General features: G+C 47.0%; 1 protein-coding gene and 1 long non-coding RNA gene across 2 annotated transcripts in view; one reads left to right on the top strand and one right to left on the bottom strand.

The window, feature by feature from the left end:
• DHRS3 (dehydrogenase/reductase 3) overlaps nt 1-16,750 on the bottom strand; it is a 37,401-nt gene extending 20,651 nt beyond the window's left edge. The window contains exon 1 of the mRNA XM_063145032.1: nt 16,006-16,750. Within this exon, the coding sequence (XP_063001102.1) occupies nt 16,006-16,200 (195 nt within the window). The 5' untranslated portion in view covers nt 16,201-16,750. The remainder of the gene's footprint in view (nt 1-16,005) is intronic.
• Nucleotides 8,996-12,259, top strand: LOC134411453 (uncharacterized). Its single transcript, XR_010026346.1, has 3 exons — nt 8,996-9,079; nt 10,856-10,974; nt 11,747-12,259. It is a non-coding gene; the product is annotated as an uncharacterized LOC134411453 (long non-coding RNA).
• Nucleotides 16,751-18,137: the final 1,387 nt, after the last annotated feature.

The raw sequence follows: 18,137 nt of genomic DNA, 5'->3' as shown, positions 1-18,137 counted from the left end.
ATAAAAGAGTGTTGAGAAACATGTCTGTGAGGAAAAAATAAAATTATTACAAGATTTTATGGAGGTGGTATCTAACCCTGGTGAGATTAAATAAAATGAACAAGCTGAACTCAGCAAATTGCTGGAGAGGATGTAAAGAAAAAGGAACGTATTTACATATGTGGTGGGAATGTGTATTTGTTCAAAAACTGTGGGAAATGGTGTTTAAAGAGATAAATGATATAGTGGGAATGGAGATTGAAGAGACACCTATAGTGGCATTGCTATCACTATATGGAGATTTAAAATGTAATAAAGAAACAAAAGAACGAATTTGCTGACAGCAACGAATTTGTTGTCAGCAACGAATTTGCTGACAACGAATTTGTTGACAGCAGCAAGGTTGATCATATCTAGGAACTGGAAGGTACAAGGAGATTATCATGTTGAGGACTGGTATAAAGATATTTGGGATATTGCTATAAATGATAAATTGACATGTAATATAAAAGTAAGAAGAGGGATAACAAAAATGAATGATTTTGAGGGAATTTGGAATCAGTTTCTAGAATATGTATTATCTAGGGGGAGTGGAAAACCACCTCCAGAAGAAACAATGAGATTTTGGAAACAGGAATAGATCCCGGGGTTGGGGGGTGCACTTTATGTTATGCAATGAAGTAAAAATATCAAATTAGAAATGTTATAAGGTTAATCAAGTTATGTATTATGTTTTTTTTGTCTTGTGTTGTTGTGATTATTGTAGTATTGTATTAGTGTATTGTTAATCAATAATAAAAATATAAAAAAAATTTTAAAAAAAAGAAATGCAAAAAAAAAAAAATCATGGCAGGGAAGTAGAACAGAGGCGAAATTTGCACAAATTCCATGGCAGGAAAAAAAGAAGAAGCATGCAAATGCCTCCTTACTTCAACGCTAGGGAAGCAATGGAGTGGAGGCCACTGAAGAGAAGGCGATAAGGGGAAGGTTGTCTAAAGAGTGGACAGCAAGAGCTCAGAAAAAATAAACTTCCGAACATGCGCCCACATTGATGAGGGTGCAGAAAAATATTTCCTTTTGGGGATCTGATGCAGGAGGGGGAGGAGTTTTCCTCATCAGCCGGCAACGCCAGCGGACTAACTGCAGAAGGGGGGCTGACATAGGGAATGAGGAAACTGAGGGTTTCTGCTGCAAAGCCCACTGGGATATGTTCCGGCAGCAGGCTGGAGAACTGAGAGGGACTGAGGGAACACAAGCCCTGAGTGCAATTGTGTGCCAGGAGTGGCATGCACGTCACCCACTGTGGCGTCTTCCCAGGGTGGCTTAGCATGACGTGTGAACGTGCCCTTCGCCTTGTATCTTGGGTTCTCCCCAGGCTACAGAGTTACTTAAAAAAGAAAGAAAGCGGGGACTCTTCTTCCTTGCCCCCTGCCCCCAGACACCCATAATCTTCAGCTTCCAGAAGCTTTGAAGGAGGATTTATTCTCAATCCACTGATCATTTCAGGGGTTACAATCTCAACCATATCCTCCTTGCAGCCATGCAGGAATGTTAAGAGCCTCTCCCCCTTCAGCACCTATAGACCGAGTTCTCTTATTCACACCTGGTCCAGGGAAATGGTTGCCCCCTTTCTCGCCTTTGGGGATGGCATAAGTTAAGAGTTAAACTACAACTTCAATCATCCCCAGCCAGCAGGGGCAACAGCTGCTTGATTATTTCCCTTATGTCTCGATGTTGATTTGCCACAAATAGTAAAACTTGAAAGCCTTGTTATTACCTCATTCGCTCATCAAAGCAAATTGCTCTGGTTACTCCAGTGGATTATGTACCCAAATGTGATCTGGAAAAGTCAAGGAACTGCGCACCTCCACGTTTCCTCTCCACTACTCCACACCCAGAACTGCTCAGCTTCAGCAAGGTTGCTGCATATGTGCCTTTGGGACACACCTGGAGAACCAAAAGCTTTGCGTATAGCTCTGCCCCATGCCCAACATATAAGCAGTCATGCCCCATCTGCAAAGCATGCTGTAAATTATGGTTTTAATTTTTATGAACCACCCAGAGAGCTTCAGCTATTGGGCGGTATAAAAATGTAATAAATAAATACCAACCAGCTGGTGTGGGTGGACCAACAGCTGTAGCTTCTGGCCCCCACTTCCCTGTGAATCCCTACCTGCCCCTTATTGCTTGAGTCTGACTTGTTTCCCAACGTACTTTTACAGGGACGGGTCCAGCCACTGATGGCTGGCAGAGCATTGTGGAAAATGCCAACATTTATGTGCCACTGGAAGTGGACCAAGTGGGTCACTAAACCAGTGGTGTGAGCGGCCTCAAAGGATAGAAGGAGCCTGCAAAGAGACAAATGCGCGCGCATGGAATGAGAAACGTAGCATTGCTGTGGACGTCCTGTCTCGAGCGCGCAGCGCTGCGGAACTGCAGTGTCCACAGAAAGAAAAAGAAAATGTTGTGGCTGCCAGTCAAGCTCTCGGGTCCCTTCACAGTCCTCCTTCTGTGTGAGAGATAAACAATTGTCATGATGTCATGGGTGGGGGGGCTGGCTGGCTGACCGGCTGATGAACCCGGAGCTACAAAAGAGGCAGGAGGTGCCAATTCTGCTAGTGGAGAACACACACACACACACACAGAGGAACCAACGAAGTCTGCTTTGATGCCCGGCCTCCTGTGCTGATGCAAACTTCCTCTCACCTCTGTAAACCAGACTTTCAGGTGTCAAATGTGTCAGAGAAGGAGAATTTGGTGAGAGGAGGAGTGTGTGTGTGTGTGTGTGTGCGTGGGTGGGTGGGTGCATTTTACAAGGATTTGCCGTCCACCCAGTTGCCCCTGCTGCAGGCAAGTGGGCACAATGAGGTGGTGAGGGTTCCAGCATGCTAGCATGGGATGTACTACCAGGGTGTGTGCGTGTGTGTGTGTGTGTGTGTGTGTGTGTATGTGTAAAACATAAGTATAGCAATAAGCAAGCTGAGACAGACAACCTCTAGTCTTTGATTTCCACGCCTCTCACCTGAAATCTGAAACACTACAAGAGTAAGTAGTACAGCCTTGGGATTCCACCAGCTTGTCTTGTTGAGTGTGTGGACAAGGCCGTCATCAACTGAGGTGGCAGAGAATGCTGGAGGCGAAGGGGCAGGGCTGTCTGTCTACCCACTGCTCTCCTACAGATCCACCTCCACAAATCCGGGTTGTGATCTGGTTGTGTCATGTGCAGACAGCAGGAGTACCCCGTGGGTACTTAATTAATTGTCAACCCCTCTACACAGCAATGGGCACAAGTGATCTCCTTGTGTAGCATAGGCATACTGAGAAGTCCCAAGATCCAATATCACCTTCGAAGTCAGTGGTGGAAGCCTTAGGGGAAACCACTACTCCTCCCCCCAACGCACATCTCTCTCTCTCTCGCACACACACACACCATTTACAGTAATGACACCGATCTTTATAGGGAAGCTGTAAAGTTTTATAGATGGGGGGGGAACCTATGGCCCCCTAGACAGCGTCTGGGGGCGGCATAGGATTTTTTCAGGCCTGGGAGTCTGAGCTCCCCTTACCCTCCCTCTCATAGCTGGGGTGCAGAGAACCGCACTGGCTGACCCTATGAGATTGCAACGGTGAGCTCAGAGAGGAGGGAACGGGGTGGTTCTGTGGGCTGGGAGGAGAGGGGCCTGGAGAAGTGGGGATACGAGATATCCCCAGCCTCCCCCAGCCTCTGTCCCTCCCCTTCCCTGACACCTCAGCTAGATGGGCAAAAACTCCCCTCTAGCTACAATAGAGAGCAGGGGGAGCGTGGAGGCATCAATTGCCTCCACACATCTCCTGCTTTGCATAGGATGCCCGTCGGCCTCTGAGTTCGGAGGCTGATGAGCACCCGGAGAGGATTGCGTCCTAAAGCTGAAGAAATTTGACAAGCAAAAATACTATTATTCTTTAAAAACCTAGGTTTGACATATCCCTCAGCTCCGCCACAATTTAAACATGGAAAATTGAACACACACGTCAAAACATGCTTTGCACGTTTCTGTTCACACACACACACACACTCATGCTGTTGGCCACAGACCATAAAAGAAATAATTTTAGTCCGCCAGTGACCATGGATGGCCCCGTAAGTTATAAAACCAAACTTCAGCAAAGTGGATTAGCACCTATAGCGTGTGTACGTGCAAGAGAGAGGGAGGGAGACTCTCAGTCTCTTTTTCTTGCTACTAGTCACAGGCTACATTGCCTTAAAAACCAACAACCCGAAACCAAATCCTATTCCACCAGTCCTCTGGTTATAAATGCATTGGTTAGTGTTTTAGTTTTATCGGAAGACTCTGACCCTGTTCAGACAATAGGCTATGCCACAATGGTTAAGCGTTTTGAGCTAAACATTATTGCTTAGCGCGTTGTATGAACCATGGCTTAAGGTGGCATGTGAACCATTCCTAACCATGGTGGCTTCATAACCACAGTTTAAACATGCTCGCTAACCATTTGCTGCAAAAGGGTTGGCAGCCTAACCATGGCATAGAGTGTTGTCTGAACAGACTCTGTGCAATGAAATGCAATTGAGGAGGTGGGCGGCTGAAAAGGGCAGCTATTAGCCTGCCACCTCCTTGATTGCCAAATCGAAAAGGTGGTGGTGGGGGGGAAAGATGACACAGCAATCTAAACTCCTCCAAGGTAGCCTTCTATTGTTAAGTCTATTAACTAGAATCCATTTAATTCCTGCTGGGACAGACCTCACACATTTGACCCTTCCCTGCTGGTGTCAGCATTACTGATGAGTAGCTTCAGCAGGACTTGGCTATGCATAATCACGGCCAGCTTTTTCCCCGTGCAGAAACAGGGGCACAGCCAGCCCACGAAAGTCCCTGCTTTCCCAAATGCTCTCTTGAGTCATTATCACACAGAAAGCGACTCTATTCCTGGGAGCATCTCAATCCCCATCACCACCACCTTATCAACCAGTGAAGGCGACACCAAGCAGGATATTGCACTATGAAAGTGGTGTGAAGGTGGTATATAAAAGGCAGGAGCCACACTACTGCTTTAAAGCCAGATTGATAACCTGGAACCAGAAACTTTGAGCATATAAGACCAACTCTGGCCTGCTTGCATTGACCAATTCAAGGTGCTGGTTTTAACCTATAAGGTTGTACACGGGACCACAATACCTGACGGAACGCCTCTCCCAACATGAACCTACCCGAACACTACGCTCAACATCGAAGGTCCTCCTTCGGCTGCCTACCCTGAGGGAAGCTCGGATAATGGCAACAAGGGAGAGGGCCTTTTCAGTGGTGGCCCCCCAACTGTGGAACGATCTCCCCAATGAGGCTCACCTGGTGCCAATTATTATTATTATTTATTTATTTATATAGCACCATCAATGTACATGTTATCTTTGACAACATTGTTGTCAAAGACAACATTGTTATCTTTTCAGTGCCAGGTCAAGACTTTTCTCTTCTCCCTGACATTTAACAGCATTTAAATGTTTTTAAACTGACCCTAGAATAGTTGTTTTAAACAGATATTGTCTGTTTTTGTTTGTATTTTATGCTTTTTATGGTTTTACGTTTTGTATATTTGTTTTTAATGTTCACTTTTTAGCTTTTGTAAACTGCCCAGAGAGCTTCAGCTATGGGGCAGTATATTAATAATAATAATAATAATAATAATAATAATAATAATAATAATAGCAGCAGTATTGAAGTGCATAGACAACTGTCGGGGCCCATTGACACATACCATATACCACTTTCATACCACTATATCCTGCTCGGTGTGGCTCCTGCTTCTCATATATAGCTTTCATAGTGCAATATTCTGCTTGGTGTAGATTAGGCCAAACTAACAGGTCCAGGGCAGTGTTGGTGATTTAGAGCAGCCTTCCCATGCAGGCCCGACAAAAATCACACACTCCGCACCTGCTGTTTGCTTGTTTAAAATATTTCTAAACCACCCTTCATCCAGACTGATTCCAGGGCGGTGTACAAAGGCATGAATAAAATTAATTACACCAATATAAATGCAATTCTAAAAAAAGCAAGAGGGAGGGGAAAAAGTCAAAATTAAGCTCACTCCTTGGCAATTTTTTTTTTAAAAGTCTTAACCTGGTGCCGAAAATACTGTAATGTCATAGCCAAATGCACTTCTTTTGGGAAGGTGTTCCACCACTGAAAAGGCCCTTTGCAGATATGCAAAATACCACCCCTGTGGAAAGTACTCAGAGAAGGGCCTCTGGGGAAGATCTTAAGGCATGGGGTGGTTGCCATTAGAAGAGGTATTTTTGTGCAAAACTGTTTAGGGCTTCAATTACCTACACCGTCACCTGGGCCCAGAAGCAACGGATACAGTTCTTTGAAAACTTGTGTGATACGAATATACCAGTTACAATTCTGACAGCCAGTTTCTGCACTAATTGAAGCTTCCAAGCAGTCTTCAAGGGCAGCCTCATGTACAATGCAGTACAGTAGCTTTCACCAACCTGGTGCCCCCCCCCCCAGATGTGCTGAAACTGTGACTCTCACAACTCCTATCATGGTCATTGGGCCATGGGAGTCATGGGAACTGCAAGTGCAAGATATCTGGAAGACTATGTTACAGTAATCCAACTGTGCGGCATGGATCGCCATGGCCAGGCTATCCTTGTCTAGGAATGGCAGCAGGTGAACCAGTAAAATATGGTAAAAAAGTACACCATGCCACCGAGGCCTCCAGTGACAAAGCTGGAACAAGGGCACCCTCAGCTTCACACCTGCTTCTTAAAGGGGGACTTCACCCCCATCCTGATCAAAAGGCATGGGCAGGCTAGTATGGGAAGAGGCAGTGCTTCAGGCACTGAACACCTTCACTGGACATGGAGACCATCTAACCACAGGGCCTTCATCTGGTGAGGATTCACCTCCAGTTTATTGGTCCTCATACGGCCCATTTCTGAATCCAAGCATTATTTAGGACCTGGACAGCCTCACCTGACTCACATGATAAAGAAAAACAGAGATGGGTCCTGTGCTTTTTCTCTAAAAGTATGGCCATGATCACCAATAATGCATTTAGCATCAAGTCCAATGTTTGGCACTGCACATTTAACAGAAAGCACAAGGATAACCAACCCCTTTAAAACAACAAACAAACAAATAAACAAACAAACAAGGAGCTGAATGGGAGGCTGTTGCAAAGTTGTTGTGTGTTTTTAACCCGTCCTATACAAAATGTCCTTAAACTTTTCATTTAGATCAGGCTTTTCAGTTCCAGATTTTGGTGCCCACCCTAGCTCCTGGGCAACAGTCATGTTCCCTTCCTCCATCTCTGGCTTCTCTCCTTCTCCATTGCAGTTCTTTTCCACTCTTTTGGCCCCTTTCCAATCATGGCAACCTTTCTCCCTTGCTCTCCAAAAAATCAAAATCAAAATCAGGGCTCCAATGGAGATATCTGAGGATGGAGGAGTTGAATTGGGAAATTGGTCTAGATGCCTGCTGGGATGTCATTGCAAGGAGCATTCAGGGTGAGCTCCCATTTTCTGACAAGGGCTCAGAGAGTTGCTGGAGGCTCAAGAGGAGTATCTGCGTTTCACTCCATTCATTCCACCACTGCCAGGTATCAAGAAATGGGAGATTGGTTGAGCAATTTGGGTTAGCGGTAGGTCATCTGTGGGGTACTGGGGACCAGCAACTGCCCAACCCTAGACATCAGCTCAGCCCACATCCCCCTTTTCTGTTTTTCATTTCTCCCTCCATTCATGTCCAATGCAAAATAAACCATCTACAACCCTTGTGGTAAATAATTGGGAAATCTAGCCTTTTTGAATGCGGAATAACTTACATGGAGAAATTACGTGGACGCAAATAGGGCAGTTACTTTGCATTTTGTGTGCATGTTAGAAAGCATTCTGAAACCTGGGAGCCTGTATAGATTCATCGGTGGCATGCATTCTCCCAAGGGTGTCACAGAAGTTTAGTGGGATATGCATGATAGTGGGTAGAATTGAGAAGAGTTTATTGTACCGTGTAGGTGCAACATGTTCTGTATGCATGTGTTGTGAGATAACTATGAGCGATGGAATATGTTCTTGGAAATGGAGGGAGGCTGCCATGAACTGGTCGGTCAAGGGCTGGAAGCAGCATGTAGCAGAGATACCTCCATCTGGGTGTTACTGGGATCAGTGGCAGGCCTGGTTACATTGAGAAAAATGGGAATGGTGGTATGACCAGGTGGGAAATAAAACATGAGGTAATTGGCATTATGGGGGTGATAAAAAGCCAGGGTTTGAAGATTCCTTAGAGAGTGAGAAACTATCCTAAGTGCTTAGGCTGGCTTCACCCACCATGCCTTCCATTGTGGTAAATATGAACCTAGAGTGAGAGGTTCATCAGACAAATGTTTTATTGCACGCTCGCTACTGCCCACTTACGGATGTGCGCAGGATGTGCCTTAAGACAACATTGCCTGCCCCCTGCTTGCCTCCCGCTCGCCTTTCCGTTGCAAAATAGAACCCAAAATATCCAACTTCTTTTTTGGAAAAAAAAAAAAGGAATGTGCTGTGATCTCTTGCTGTGTGCAGGAAAAGCAGCGTGATAAAAACAGCCCCTGAACGGGTCACGTGGTCTTTGTTTACTTCCTCTTTCCCGGATGGGAAGAATGAGGAAGTAATGAGGGATAGAAGTGGGGGCAGAGAAGCGATGGTAAGGGAACACGATCCCCCTCCCCCCGGTGATGGGCTTTTGAGAAGCAGTTACTTGTCTCAGAAGATTTTGTCTTGGAGAGCCACCAGTCCAAAGGAAAGTCTGCCACGGCCGAGACTCACGTCTGTTTTCCGCCCTTGCCTCTGTGTGTTCGTCTCTCACACCCTCCGTTTGTTTGGCTCAAGCTGCCTGGCCCCATTCCAGGTCTTGCCGACAAGATCAACATTTCTGCCCGTCCTTAAGGTCGTGACTCAGCAGAAGGCGCAGCTGCCAACTCGAAGCAGTTAAGCAAAATTACTGGAGTTACATAATCACTCTGGAAGAGAAACCTCCTCGTGAAACCACATGAAACAGGCGGCAACCAACCAACGAGAGCCGCAAGGGAAGTGAAATTCAGTCTGAGAAGCAATGAGGTGAACAGGAGGGAAAGGCTGACAAGGAAGCACCTCAGTGCCCACAACTTGAACAGTGAGAGGAAGGACTGGGTCGGGTGCCGAGAAGGTTTTGCAACATCTTCAGCTGCTTTCCGTGAGAGCCTTGCAGGATCTGTACATGTCTCTGGCCACAGCTAGACCTAAGGCTTATCCTGGGATCATCCAGGGTTCACCCCTGCCTGAGCACTGGTTCCCCTGTGTGTCACCTAGATGAACAGGTTTGACCCCGGGACGATACAGGGATAAACCTTCGGTCTAGCTATGGCCTCTGTGGAGGATCGTGAGGAAGAAGCTGGGAGGCCAGCTGGAGGCTGGAGACTGGCTAGCCTTAGAAAGTCGAGCAAATGCTAGGAAGCAGGCAAGGGGGTTGATATGACTGGCTGAAGCTCAGTGGTAGCGCTTATGGATCGACTCTTGCCTGAGACCTAGGCCATAGCTAGACTGAAGGTTTATCCCTGGATCATCCAGGGGTCAAACCTGTTCATCTAAGTGACACACAGGGGATCCAGTGCTCAGGCAGGGGCGAACCCTGGATGGTCCCAGGATAAACCTTAGGTCTAGCTGTGGTCCTAGAGAGCCCGTGCCAGTCAGTGTAAACCCCAAACCCGGTGTCTTGGACTACAGCATCCATCACCCCCAGTGTGCATATCCTGGGCAGGTTGGGAATTGTAGTCCAACACCTCTAGAGGGATGTAGGTTGGGGAAGACACAGGTAGACTCAAGCTGCAGAACTTCTCTGCTTAGAAAGACTGATCTGTGCCTGACCAATTTTAATTCATATTTTTTATAAACGACTTATCTGAAGACTTTACATTGCATTTTCTTATCCCATAAAGACCCAATCCATGGTGGTTAAGCATTCTGAACTAAACATTATGGCTCAGCAAGTTGAGTGAACCATTCCTAACCATGGTGGCTGCATAACCGTGGTTTAAACATGCTCACTAACCGTTTGCTGCAAAAGGGTTAGCGGCCTATGGCTTAGTGTGTTGTCTGAACAGGCCCATAGTCTCTACGGATGTGCTGCAAATGGGAGGGGTGGTGGTAGATGAGCTCTGTGCCTTCCCCTAGGCCAAACACTGGAAAGGCAAGACTTCAACCAGGGACTTTGTGATTCATAGCCACCATTATTTTCCACCATCTCGCTGTTTAATGCTAAAGCAGAGCGTGACTGAATCATCCTGCACAAATACTTACAAATAGATACACATGCTGTCCAGATTACGGGAAGTAACAATTCTAGCTCATAGCAGTCAGAGTGCATCTGGCGGACTGGGCTGAGTTCTGGATGCCATATTTTAAGAAGGACATTGACAAACTGGAGTATCTCCAGAGAAGGACAACCCAGATGGTGAAGGGTCTGCAAACCAAGTCCTGTGAAGAACAGTTCTAAGAGCTGGGTATGTTTAGCATGGAGAAGAGAAGATTAAGGGGAGATGTGATAGTGGTCTTCAAATATATGAAGGGGTGTCATGCAGAAGATGGAATAGACTTGCCCAGGGCAAAGAACTAGAAGCAGTGAGAGGAAGTAGCAGAGAAATGGATTTCTGCTGAACATTAGACAGGAATTTCCTTACCAGTAAGACAGTGGAATAGACCGGGTTGGGAGGTGGTGGCTGTCCTTCATTGGAGGTATTTAAATAGAGGCTAGACTATCATCTGACAAGGATGTTGCAAGGCTCCTACAGGTGGTGGGACTATGTGACCTCTAGGGCACCTCCTACCTCTAATATTCCATCATTCTCTCTGTTGCAGGGTGTTTGAATATGGACTAGTTGTGCAGAGGAGAAAGGATCTAACCAAAAACCAGTATAGGATTTCCTATACATTCACGCTAGTTCTCTTGGTAAGCTTATCAACGTTTTTAATCACAGGTATGTGGTTATATTTTTCTGCCTATCTCATCCTTACCATCCAGATCATATAATATGAAAATATTGGCCTCCTATAGGACCATTGCTATAACACACGTGAAGCTTATGGGACCACAATATAAGTAGTTCAGAAGAGGGGACTGTTGCACTAGTTAGCCATCAAGGAGGCATTTCTGTCTGTATTATACAGATATAGTCTTTTAAGGAAATGTACCAAATTACTGCAATTTATTTTTATTTATTTAATTATTACATTTCTAGTCTGCCTAATATCTAATGTTCTCTGGGTGGATTACAAACCATGAAAAAAACTAAAATACCATAGAACAGATAAAATATAAGATATAATAAAATTCAATATAATGCAAAAACAACAGCGATCCATAAAAGGGCCATGCAAATCTAGAACCAGACAACAATCATGTTGGTGCTACAACTAATACAAATTCTAAAACTAAAAGGGGAGGGTGATATAGGTTCTCACTGGCCCACCGAGTTCTAGCAACTTGGGCTGCAAACCCTTTCGTCCCAGATTCATTGATTCAGAATTCGTTGCCAATCAGTTTCTAATAACTAACACGGATTAGTGAGTAACTCTGGCCCTGATTAACACATGCAGGCTGAGCTGGGAGAAGAGACGGTTGATTTTTATCATACCTTTTTCATATGCTGTCTTAAGAAAATAAGTATTTTGGAAGGTAGCTTACATATCTATAACATATTCTCTCTCTCTCTCTCTCTCTCTCTCTCTCTCTCTCAATCACAAACAAAGAGGAATTTGAACTGAGACTATCCATTCCAAAGCTTTCAGCCCTAAGCACCGCAGGACACCAGTCATTAATGCACAAACTTTCCCATGAGAAAACCTGCAATGTTTCCCTTGGTCTTGACTCTGCCTTGAATGGAATAGGTCAAGAAGAAAACAGGTAATGAAAGCACATGGATGGCACATAGGGTAGAGCCACCAGTCGGAACACTCAAAACCAGCCAGATCTACACTTGTGTCAAATCATTACGAATGTGGAATAAAAAACAGGATATAACACTATGAATGTGGATTGTGCCCCAACAGTTATCAGTGCACTTCAATATCGCTATAAAGCGGTATAGATCTAGCCACCTTCCCAACTGTGAGTTCAGGAATTGCGTTAACAATAGCTACTAGGCCTCATCTACACCAAGCAGGATATTGCGCTATGAAAGTGGTATGAAAGTGGTATATAAAAAAGGCAGGAGCCATGTTACTGCTTTATAGCGCTATTGAAGTGCACTGACAATTGTTGGATCCCATGACATATACCATATACCGCTTTCATACCGCTTTCATACTGCAATGCCCTGCTTGGTGTAGATGAACTCCTAGTCATGATAGCTATGTGCTTCCTTCAGTATCAGAGGCAGTAAGCCTATATACACCAGTTGCTGGGGAACATGGGTAGGAGAGTGCTGTTGCACCGCATCCTGCTTGTGGGTCAACAGCTGGTTGGCCACTGGTTATCTCTCGGTTGGACTACTGCAACCTTCTTCTCTCTGGCCTCCCCTCGTCTCACATCAGTCCGCTGGTCTCTGTCCACCACTCTGCCGCTAAGATCATCTTCTTGGCCCGCCGCTCTGACCATGTCACTCCACTTCTGAAATTTCTTCATTGGCTTCCAATTCACTCCAGAATCCAATATAAACTTCTCCTGTTGACCTTCAAAGCTTTTCACGGTCTAGCTCCTGCCTATCTCTCCTCTCTCATCTCACACTATTGCCCCGCTCGTGCTCTCCGCTCCTCTGATGCCATGCTTCTCGCCTGCCCAAGGACCTCCACTTCCCTTACTCGGCTTCGTCCTTTTTCTTCTGCTGCCCCTTACGCCTGGAACGCTCTTCCAGAACACTTGAGAACTACAAACTCAATCACAGCTTTTAAAACTCAACTAAAAACTTTTCTTTTCCCTATAGCTTTTAAATATTGAGTTTGTTCTGACTCTATACTGTTAGCTTCACCCTACCCGGTGCCTGTTTACACTTCCCTGTGCCTGTTTGCATTCTCTTTCCCTCCTTATTGTTTACTGCAACTTTATTAGATTGTAAGCCTATGCGGCAGGGTCTTGCTATTTACTGTGCAATCTGTACAGCACCATGTACATTGATGGTGCTATATAAATAAATAAATAATAATAATAATAAATGAGATGGACCCTTGGTCTGATCCAGCCTCAGGGCTCTTCTTAGGTTCTTAGGTTCAGTCCTTATTTTCAGCCAACTAACCCTTATTCACACTTTTTATAGATTAATATGAAGTTATCATTTATGTGGGATGTTGTGCAATTTTCTCCTCAAAAACATATCAAACTGTATGCATATGTTAGGTTAAAATATGTTCAGAACTGAGCATTTTAGCATAAAATGCACAAAACAATGAGTATTTTGTGAAAATGTGAACTTTTAAAAAAGCATATTGATGCAGAGATAGGATGGACTAGAGACTTACGAATGAACACAGATGAAACCAGCGTAGAGCGATCTGTCTGACCCTGGGTGCAAAGGCGAAATCTCTAGTGTGTTGTTAGGGCTGGGAAGACCCAGGTTCAAATCTCCCCTCAACCATGAAACTCACTGTGTGATATGTAGCCAGCCACTGTACCTTTCAGCTTAACCTACCTCTGGCAGGGTTGTTGTGAAGATAAAGCAGGGAGATACCAGCTATGCTCCTTTTCCCTCTTTGGGGAAAAAAGGCGGGATATAAATGCAATAGGCAAGGCTGAAAGTTAAAGACGCCCACAAAAAGAGGTGCAGGTGTAAGCGTACTTTTCTCCCTGATAATGCCACCATACTTGGTGGTGGGTTGTTTTTTTCTCTGCATTATATTTTATATTATTGTTTCTCTGTTTTACAGTAACTGGATTTTATTCAGTACCATCTGCCACCCTGAAAACTGTGCATAAATACTGATACCAAAGACTCAAATACTATCTAGCAGGGAAATCTGCTCCAGATTGTTAGTAAATTGCATGCAGACTCAGTTCCGGCACACACCCCTTAATTTTGTACAAGCTGAGACAAGACTTGTGCTTTGTACATCATAAGAGCCTCAGGGTAACTCTCTGCCATTTGAAGGTGCGAAAAGATTTCCCCGCTGCTACAAATGCACACACCAGTGCAGACTCCTCCTCTTCGAAATCTCTGCCACCAATCACATTGTAAGGGCTCCATCCTGTTCCCCTGGCTAACTGTGCGATCCAACCAGATCCTCTGGTTCAGTCACCATGGCCTCCCGTTCAGTTTTTTTAAAAAAATGCACTTCCCAGGCCTCTGCCCCTTAAAGGGTCCTGAATAACTTGGCTGGAATTTGATGGGGGATATCCAGGCAGAGAGGTATCATCTGCTGGCAATTCTCCTGCGTTTCCCCCACTACTTCTTCTGTCTTTTATCTCACAGCGGGAAAATCCGTTAAGGAAGAAAAATGGGAGGTGCTGGTGCACCATACCTTCTGATTGTTCGCTCTAGGGCCCCTTTGTGGCAATGGGACACTTCACATAAAGCAGATCTTTTGAGAGGGTCTCACCCTGGGCAGGGATGCACAAGCCATGCAGGCTCTAGGGAGTAGAAATGGGCTCAGCTAGCCCTTCTGCATTTCTTCGGCATAATTTAATGCAAGATGGGGTAAAGGGCTTAGATGACTTTAAAGGAGTTCATGGAGGATACGGCTGCTAGTCACGTTGGCCAGGTAGAACCTCCAGGCTCAGAGTCCGTCCACCTCCAAATACCAGTTACTGGGGAACAGTGTGTGTGGAGATTATTGCCTCCACACCCTGCTTTTGTGCTTCCCTAAGACATCTAGTTGAACACGGACTAAATGACTAAGTGCCAACAGGGCACTTCTCACACTCCCCGAAGGTCTCCGCACTGCCCACTCTGCCAGGGGACGGACCAGAATTGAGAATCATTTTGAACCCTGCAGTATCCAATGTTAGTCCTACGTAGGGTAGAGCCTAGGTCATGGCTAATTTGTCCCATTCATCTCATACTTTGTGTAGGACAAGCACTGGATGCCATCAAATATCTGCACAGAGGGCCTCTCAGCCTGTGCAAACTTTTCATCGTTCACCAGAAATACAACTTCCCAGAATAGACACAAGCTGTCTGGATTGGGAAAGGATTGGGAAATGGTTGTGTGTTTTTTTAGATGTGCAGGGAAGATGTGCATGTACATTAATGGTGCTATATAAATAAATAAATAATAATAATAATAATAATAATAATAATAATACCACAGGCTTTGCACCCTGCAGTGCCTCTGATTTTAAAAACAAATCTCCCACCCATCAAGGGCTGAATGCCTTCCGAGAACCCATCAGGTGTCCCTTCCTTCAGTCAGGCGCTGGAGGCCAACTCCTCCCTGGATATGACCAGGGTGGGGGTGGTACATGCGTGTGTGTGTGGACGGTGGACGCAAGATGAAGACCGAATTCAGAACGATGCATTTCTCTCCGGTTCACACTTAAGTCTCCTCTAGGGAATGCGGGGAAAGGGTGCAAGCTGACAATGCTCAGTGGAGGCTAGCGGCCCCGATTTCGGTGGGGCTTTGCAGCACTTTGGACAGCTCCGTTAATGTTCTGGCTGGTTCCGACTGAAGCCCAGAATGGAATCGCAGCCCCGCCAAAATGGGAGCCGCCGGCCTCCACTGAACATACTTGCTGGAGCGCGGAATCTCAACCGATTCGCGTGCAGGATCTAGCTGTTCTCCTTACCTGTAAGGTAAGCAAGCATCCCCCCTCCCCATTATTGCAGATGGGAGGACTGAGGCAGAGAGAGAGAGAGAGAGAGAGAGGGAGGGAGGGAGGTTCGCTTAACGGCCACCGACCGAGCGAGGTCACGAACACCACAGGGGCCGACATTCGAACCGGGGACTTACCGACCCGTGGGTCGGTCCTTCAGCCCCGATGATGCACCAGTCACCGGGTCCCCGAAGCTGATGGGAGGTGTGTAAGGGGGGGCGGGCAGCTAGATGGTCATTTCAGGTGTGCCCCCACCCCCCGCGCTCACCTTACGAGATCCCCGCTTGGCAAACTCCTGGGCCAGGTAGCGCCCGATGCCTCGGCCTCCTCCGGTGATCAGCACGCTGTCTCCGGCCAAGTCCCGGAGCCTGGCGGGCAGCAGCGTGCACACGAGCGCCTTCACCACCGAGCAGAGCATTCGGAGCAGGAGCAGGAGCAAAGCGCCCAGCCATTTCCACACCATCCTCTCGCGACCCGGAGGAGGAGCGCAGCGGATCGCCGTCCCGCTTCTCTCTCCCCCTCGCTGCACAAGAAAGGGGGGGGTCTTCCCAAAAAAGGGGGGCGTTCGAATACTCCGCAGACACCCCCCTCCACGTAGTCCCCGTCCCCCCACAACAACAAAAAGTTGGGTTGAGCGATCCTGCTCACGCCCCGCAGATGGGCTCCTCCTCGCCTGCCTGTCTGTTGCAATTGCAGCAATGTCACACGCAGGTTTGAAAAGAAAAAGCAAAGCGCAAAGTTAAAGGTGTTTCGGGACTGGGTGGGAAGCGCGAGCGAGCCCCGATCCGGGAAGGCGTCAAGCGGAGACGCGGGAGGGGAAACGGCGAGGCAAACGGAGCAGCGGGCGCGAAGGAGTTTGCAGGCGAGCCGGGAGCCTCGACTCCGGAGCGTCCCCGGACCCCGCTTTCAGAGAGGGCTCCCCACACCCCCTCTTCTGCCTCCGCTTCGCCTCACAAGCCAGAATCGGAGTCACGCCAGCAGCCCTCGGAGGCGCGTCTGCATGGGGAGCCGGCAGCTCTGTCCAGACAGCTCATGTCTATTCGGGGCGTGGAGGGGGGGCGGCGGTGTGTGTGTGTGTGTGGGGGTTGTTTCAGGAAATCGCTTGCAGAAAGAGACTTTTGGCTTTAAAAAAAAGTGGTGGGGGGGGGGAAGAGAAAGCCAAGCAGATCCCTCCCCCTTCTATACATGAAGGTCTGCAGCCTTCGCTCGGTCTCCCTCGTCGCTTCTCGTCCCCGATTCTGCACTCCGAGGCAGCGATTCTTGGCCAGCTCAGGCTGCCTCGCTGAGCAGCCCCTGGCTTCCGGGGCCCTCTCGCGCTCCGGGCAGGTTTTATACCCCTCTTATTAAGCCTGATTGACAGCTAAAGTGTTGTGGGGGGGGGACAGGGGGAGGAGGAGGAGGAGAAAGAAAAAGAAGAATAAGATCTCTTTTCTGTTTCTGTCAGTGGCTGCCTGGGCTACCTAACCCCCACCCTCCCCAGCTCTGCATACACAAAACACACGCACACACAGAGAAAGAGAGAGAGAGAGAGAAAGAGAGAGAGAGAGAGAGACTGACTCTTTCTCTCTCACCCCTCCAGTCTGCAAGCCAGGACTTGCAACATGCCACGTTGGGCCTGCACAGCTGTAATTCAAGTACTTTGTAACTGAGAAGCAGACGCCGACGCCAAAACCTGCACACTCTCCTTTTTAAAACATAAATGCACTGCCGATAACCTCCAGGCATGCAGGCACACGGAGATGCTTCCTGATCCGAATCCAGAAATGGATTGGGGCGGTGTGTGTGTGTGTGTGTGTGTGTGTGTGTGTGTGTGTGTGTGTGAGAGAGAGAGAGAGAGAGAGAGAGAGAGAGAGAGAGAGAGTGCAAACAGTGGCAGCTCCAAAGTCCAGCTTGAAATTCCTGGTCCCTTCAGCGGTTGTGACTGGCTCCGTTTCCAAGGCTGGTTAGCTCTGGAGGCAACCTCGCTGTGTAAAGTGGGTAGTGGGTGGTCAGTGCACCTCCATCTGAAAATCAACAGGTTGATTAGCTCAGGGAGAAGGAAGCCATGCAGCAAACCGGCATTCCCCAACCCTGTGCCCTCCAGATGTTTTGGGTGGCAACTCCCAGCATCCCCTGCACATCTGGAGGCCACCAAGTTGGGGAGATGACACAAAAACCATCTCTCTACCTGCTGGGCTTCTACCTGGCCCCTGTGACAATTAAAGCAAGTGTTTTGCATGTTTATTATTATTGTTATTAACAACAACAACAACAACAACAACAACATTTTTATACCACCCCACAGTCAAAGCTCTCTGGGTGGTTTACAAAGGTTAAAAACATGAAAAGTACAATATGAAAAATTTTAAAACATAAAAATCACAGATGCACAGGGACAACATATATCTAAAAATGACTTAA

The sequence above is a fragment of the Elgaria multicarinata genome, chromosome 20 (genome assembly GCF_023053635.1).
Source record: "Elgaria multicarinata webbii isolate HBS135686 ecotype San Diego chromosome 20, rElgMul1.1.pri, whole genome shotgun sequence".
Taxonomy (NCBI): domain Eukaryota; kingdom Metazoa; phylum Chordata; class Lepidosauria; order Squamata; family Anguidae; genus Elgaria; species Elgaria multicarinata.
Note: the sequence above shows the minus strand (reverse complement) of the source record. Positions and strands in the feature narration are given on the sequence as shown.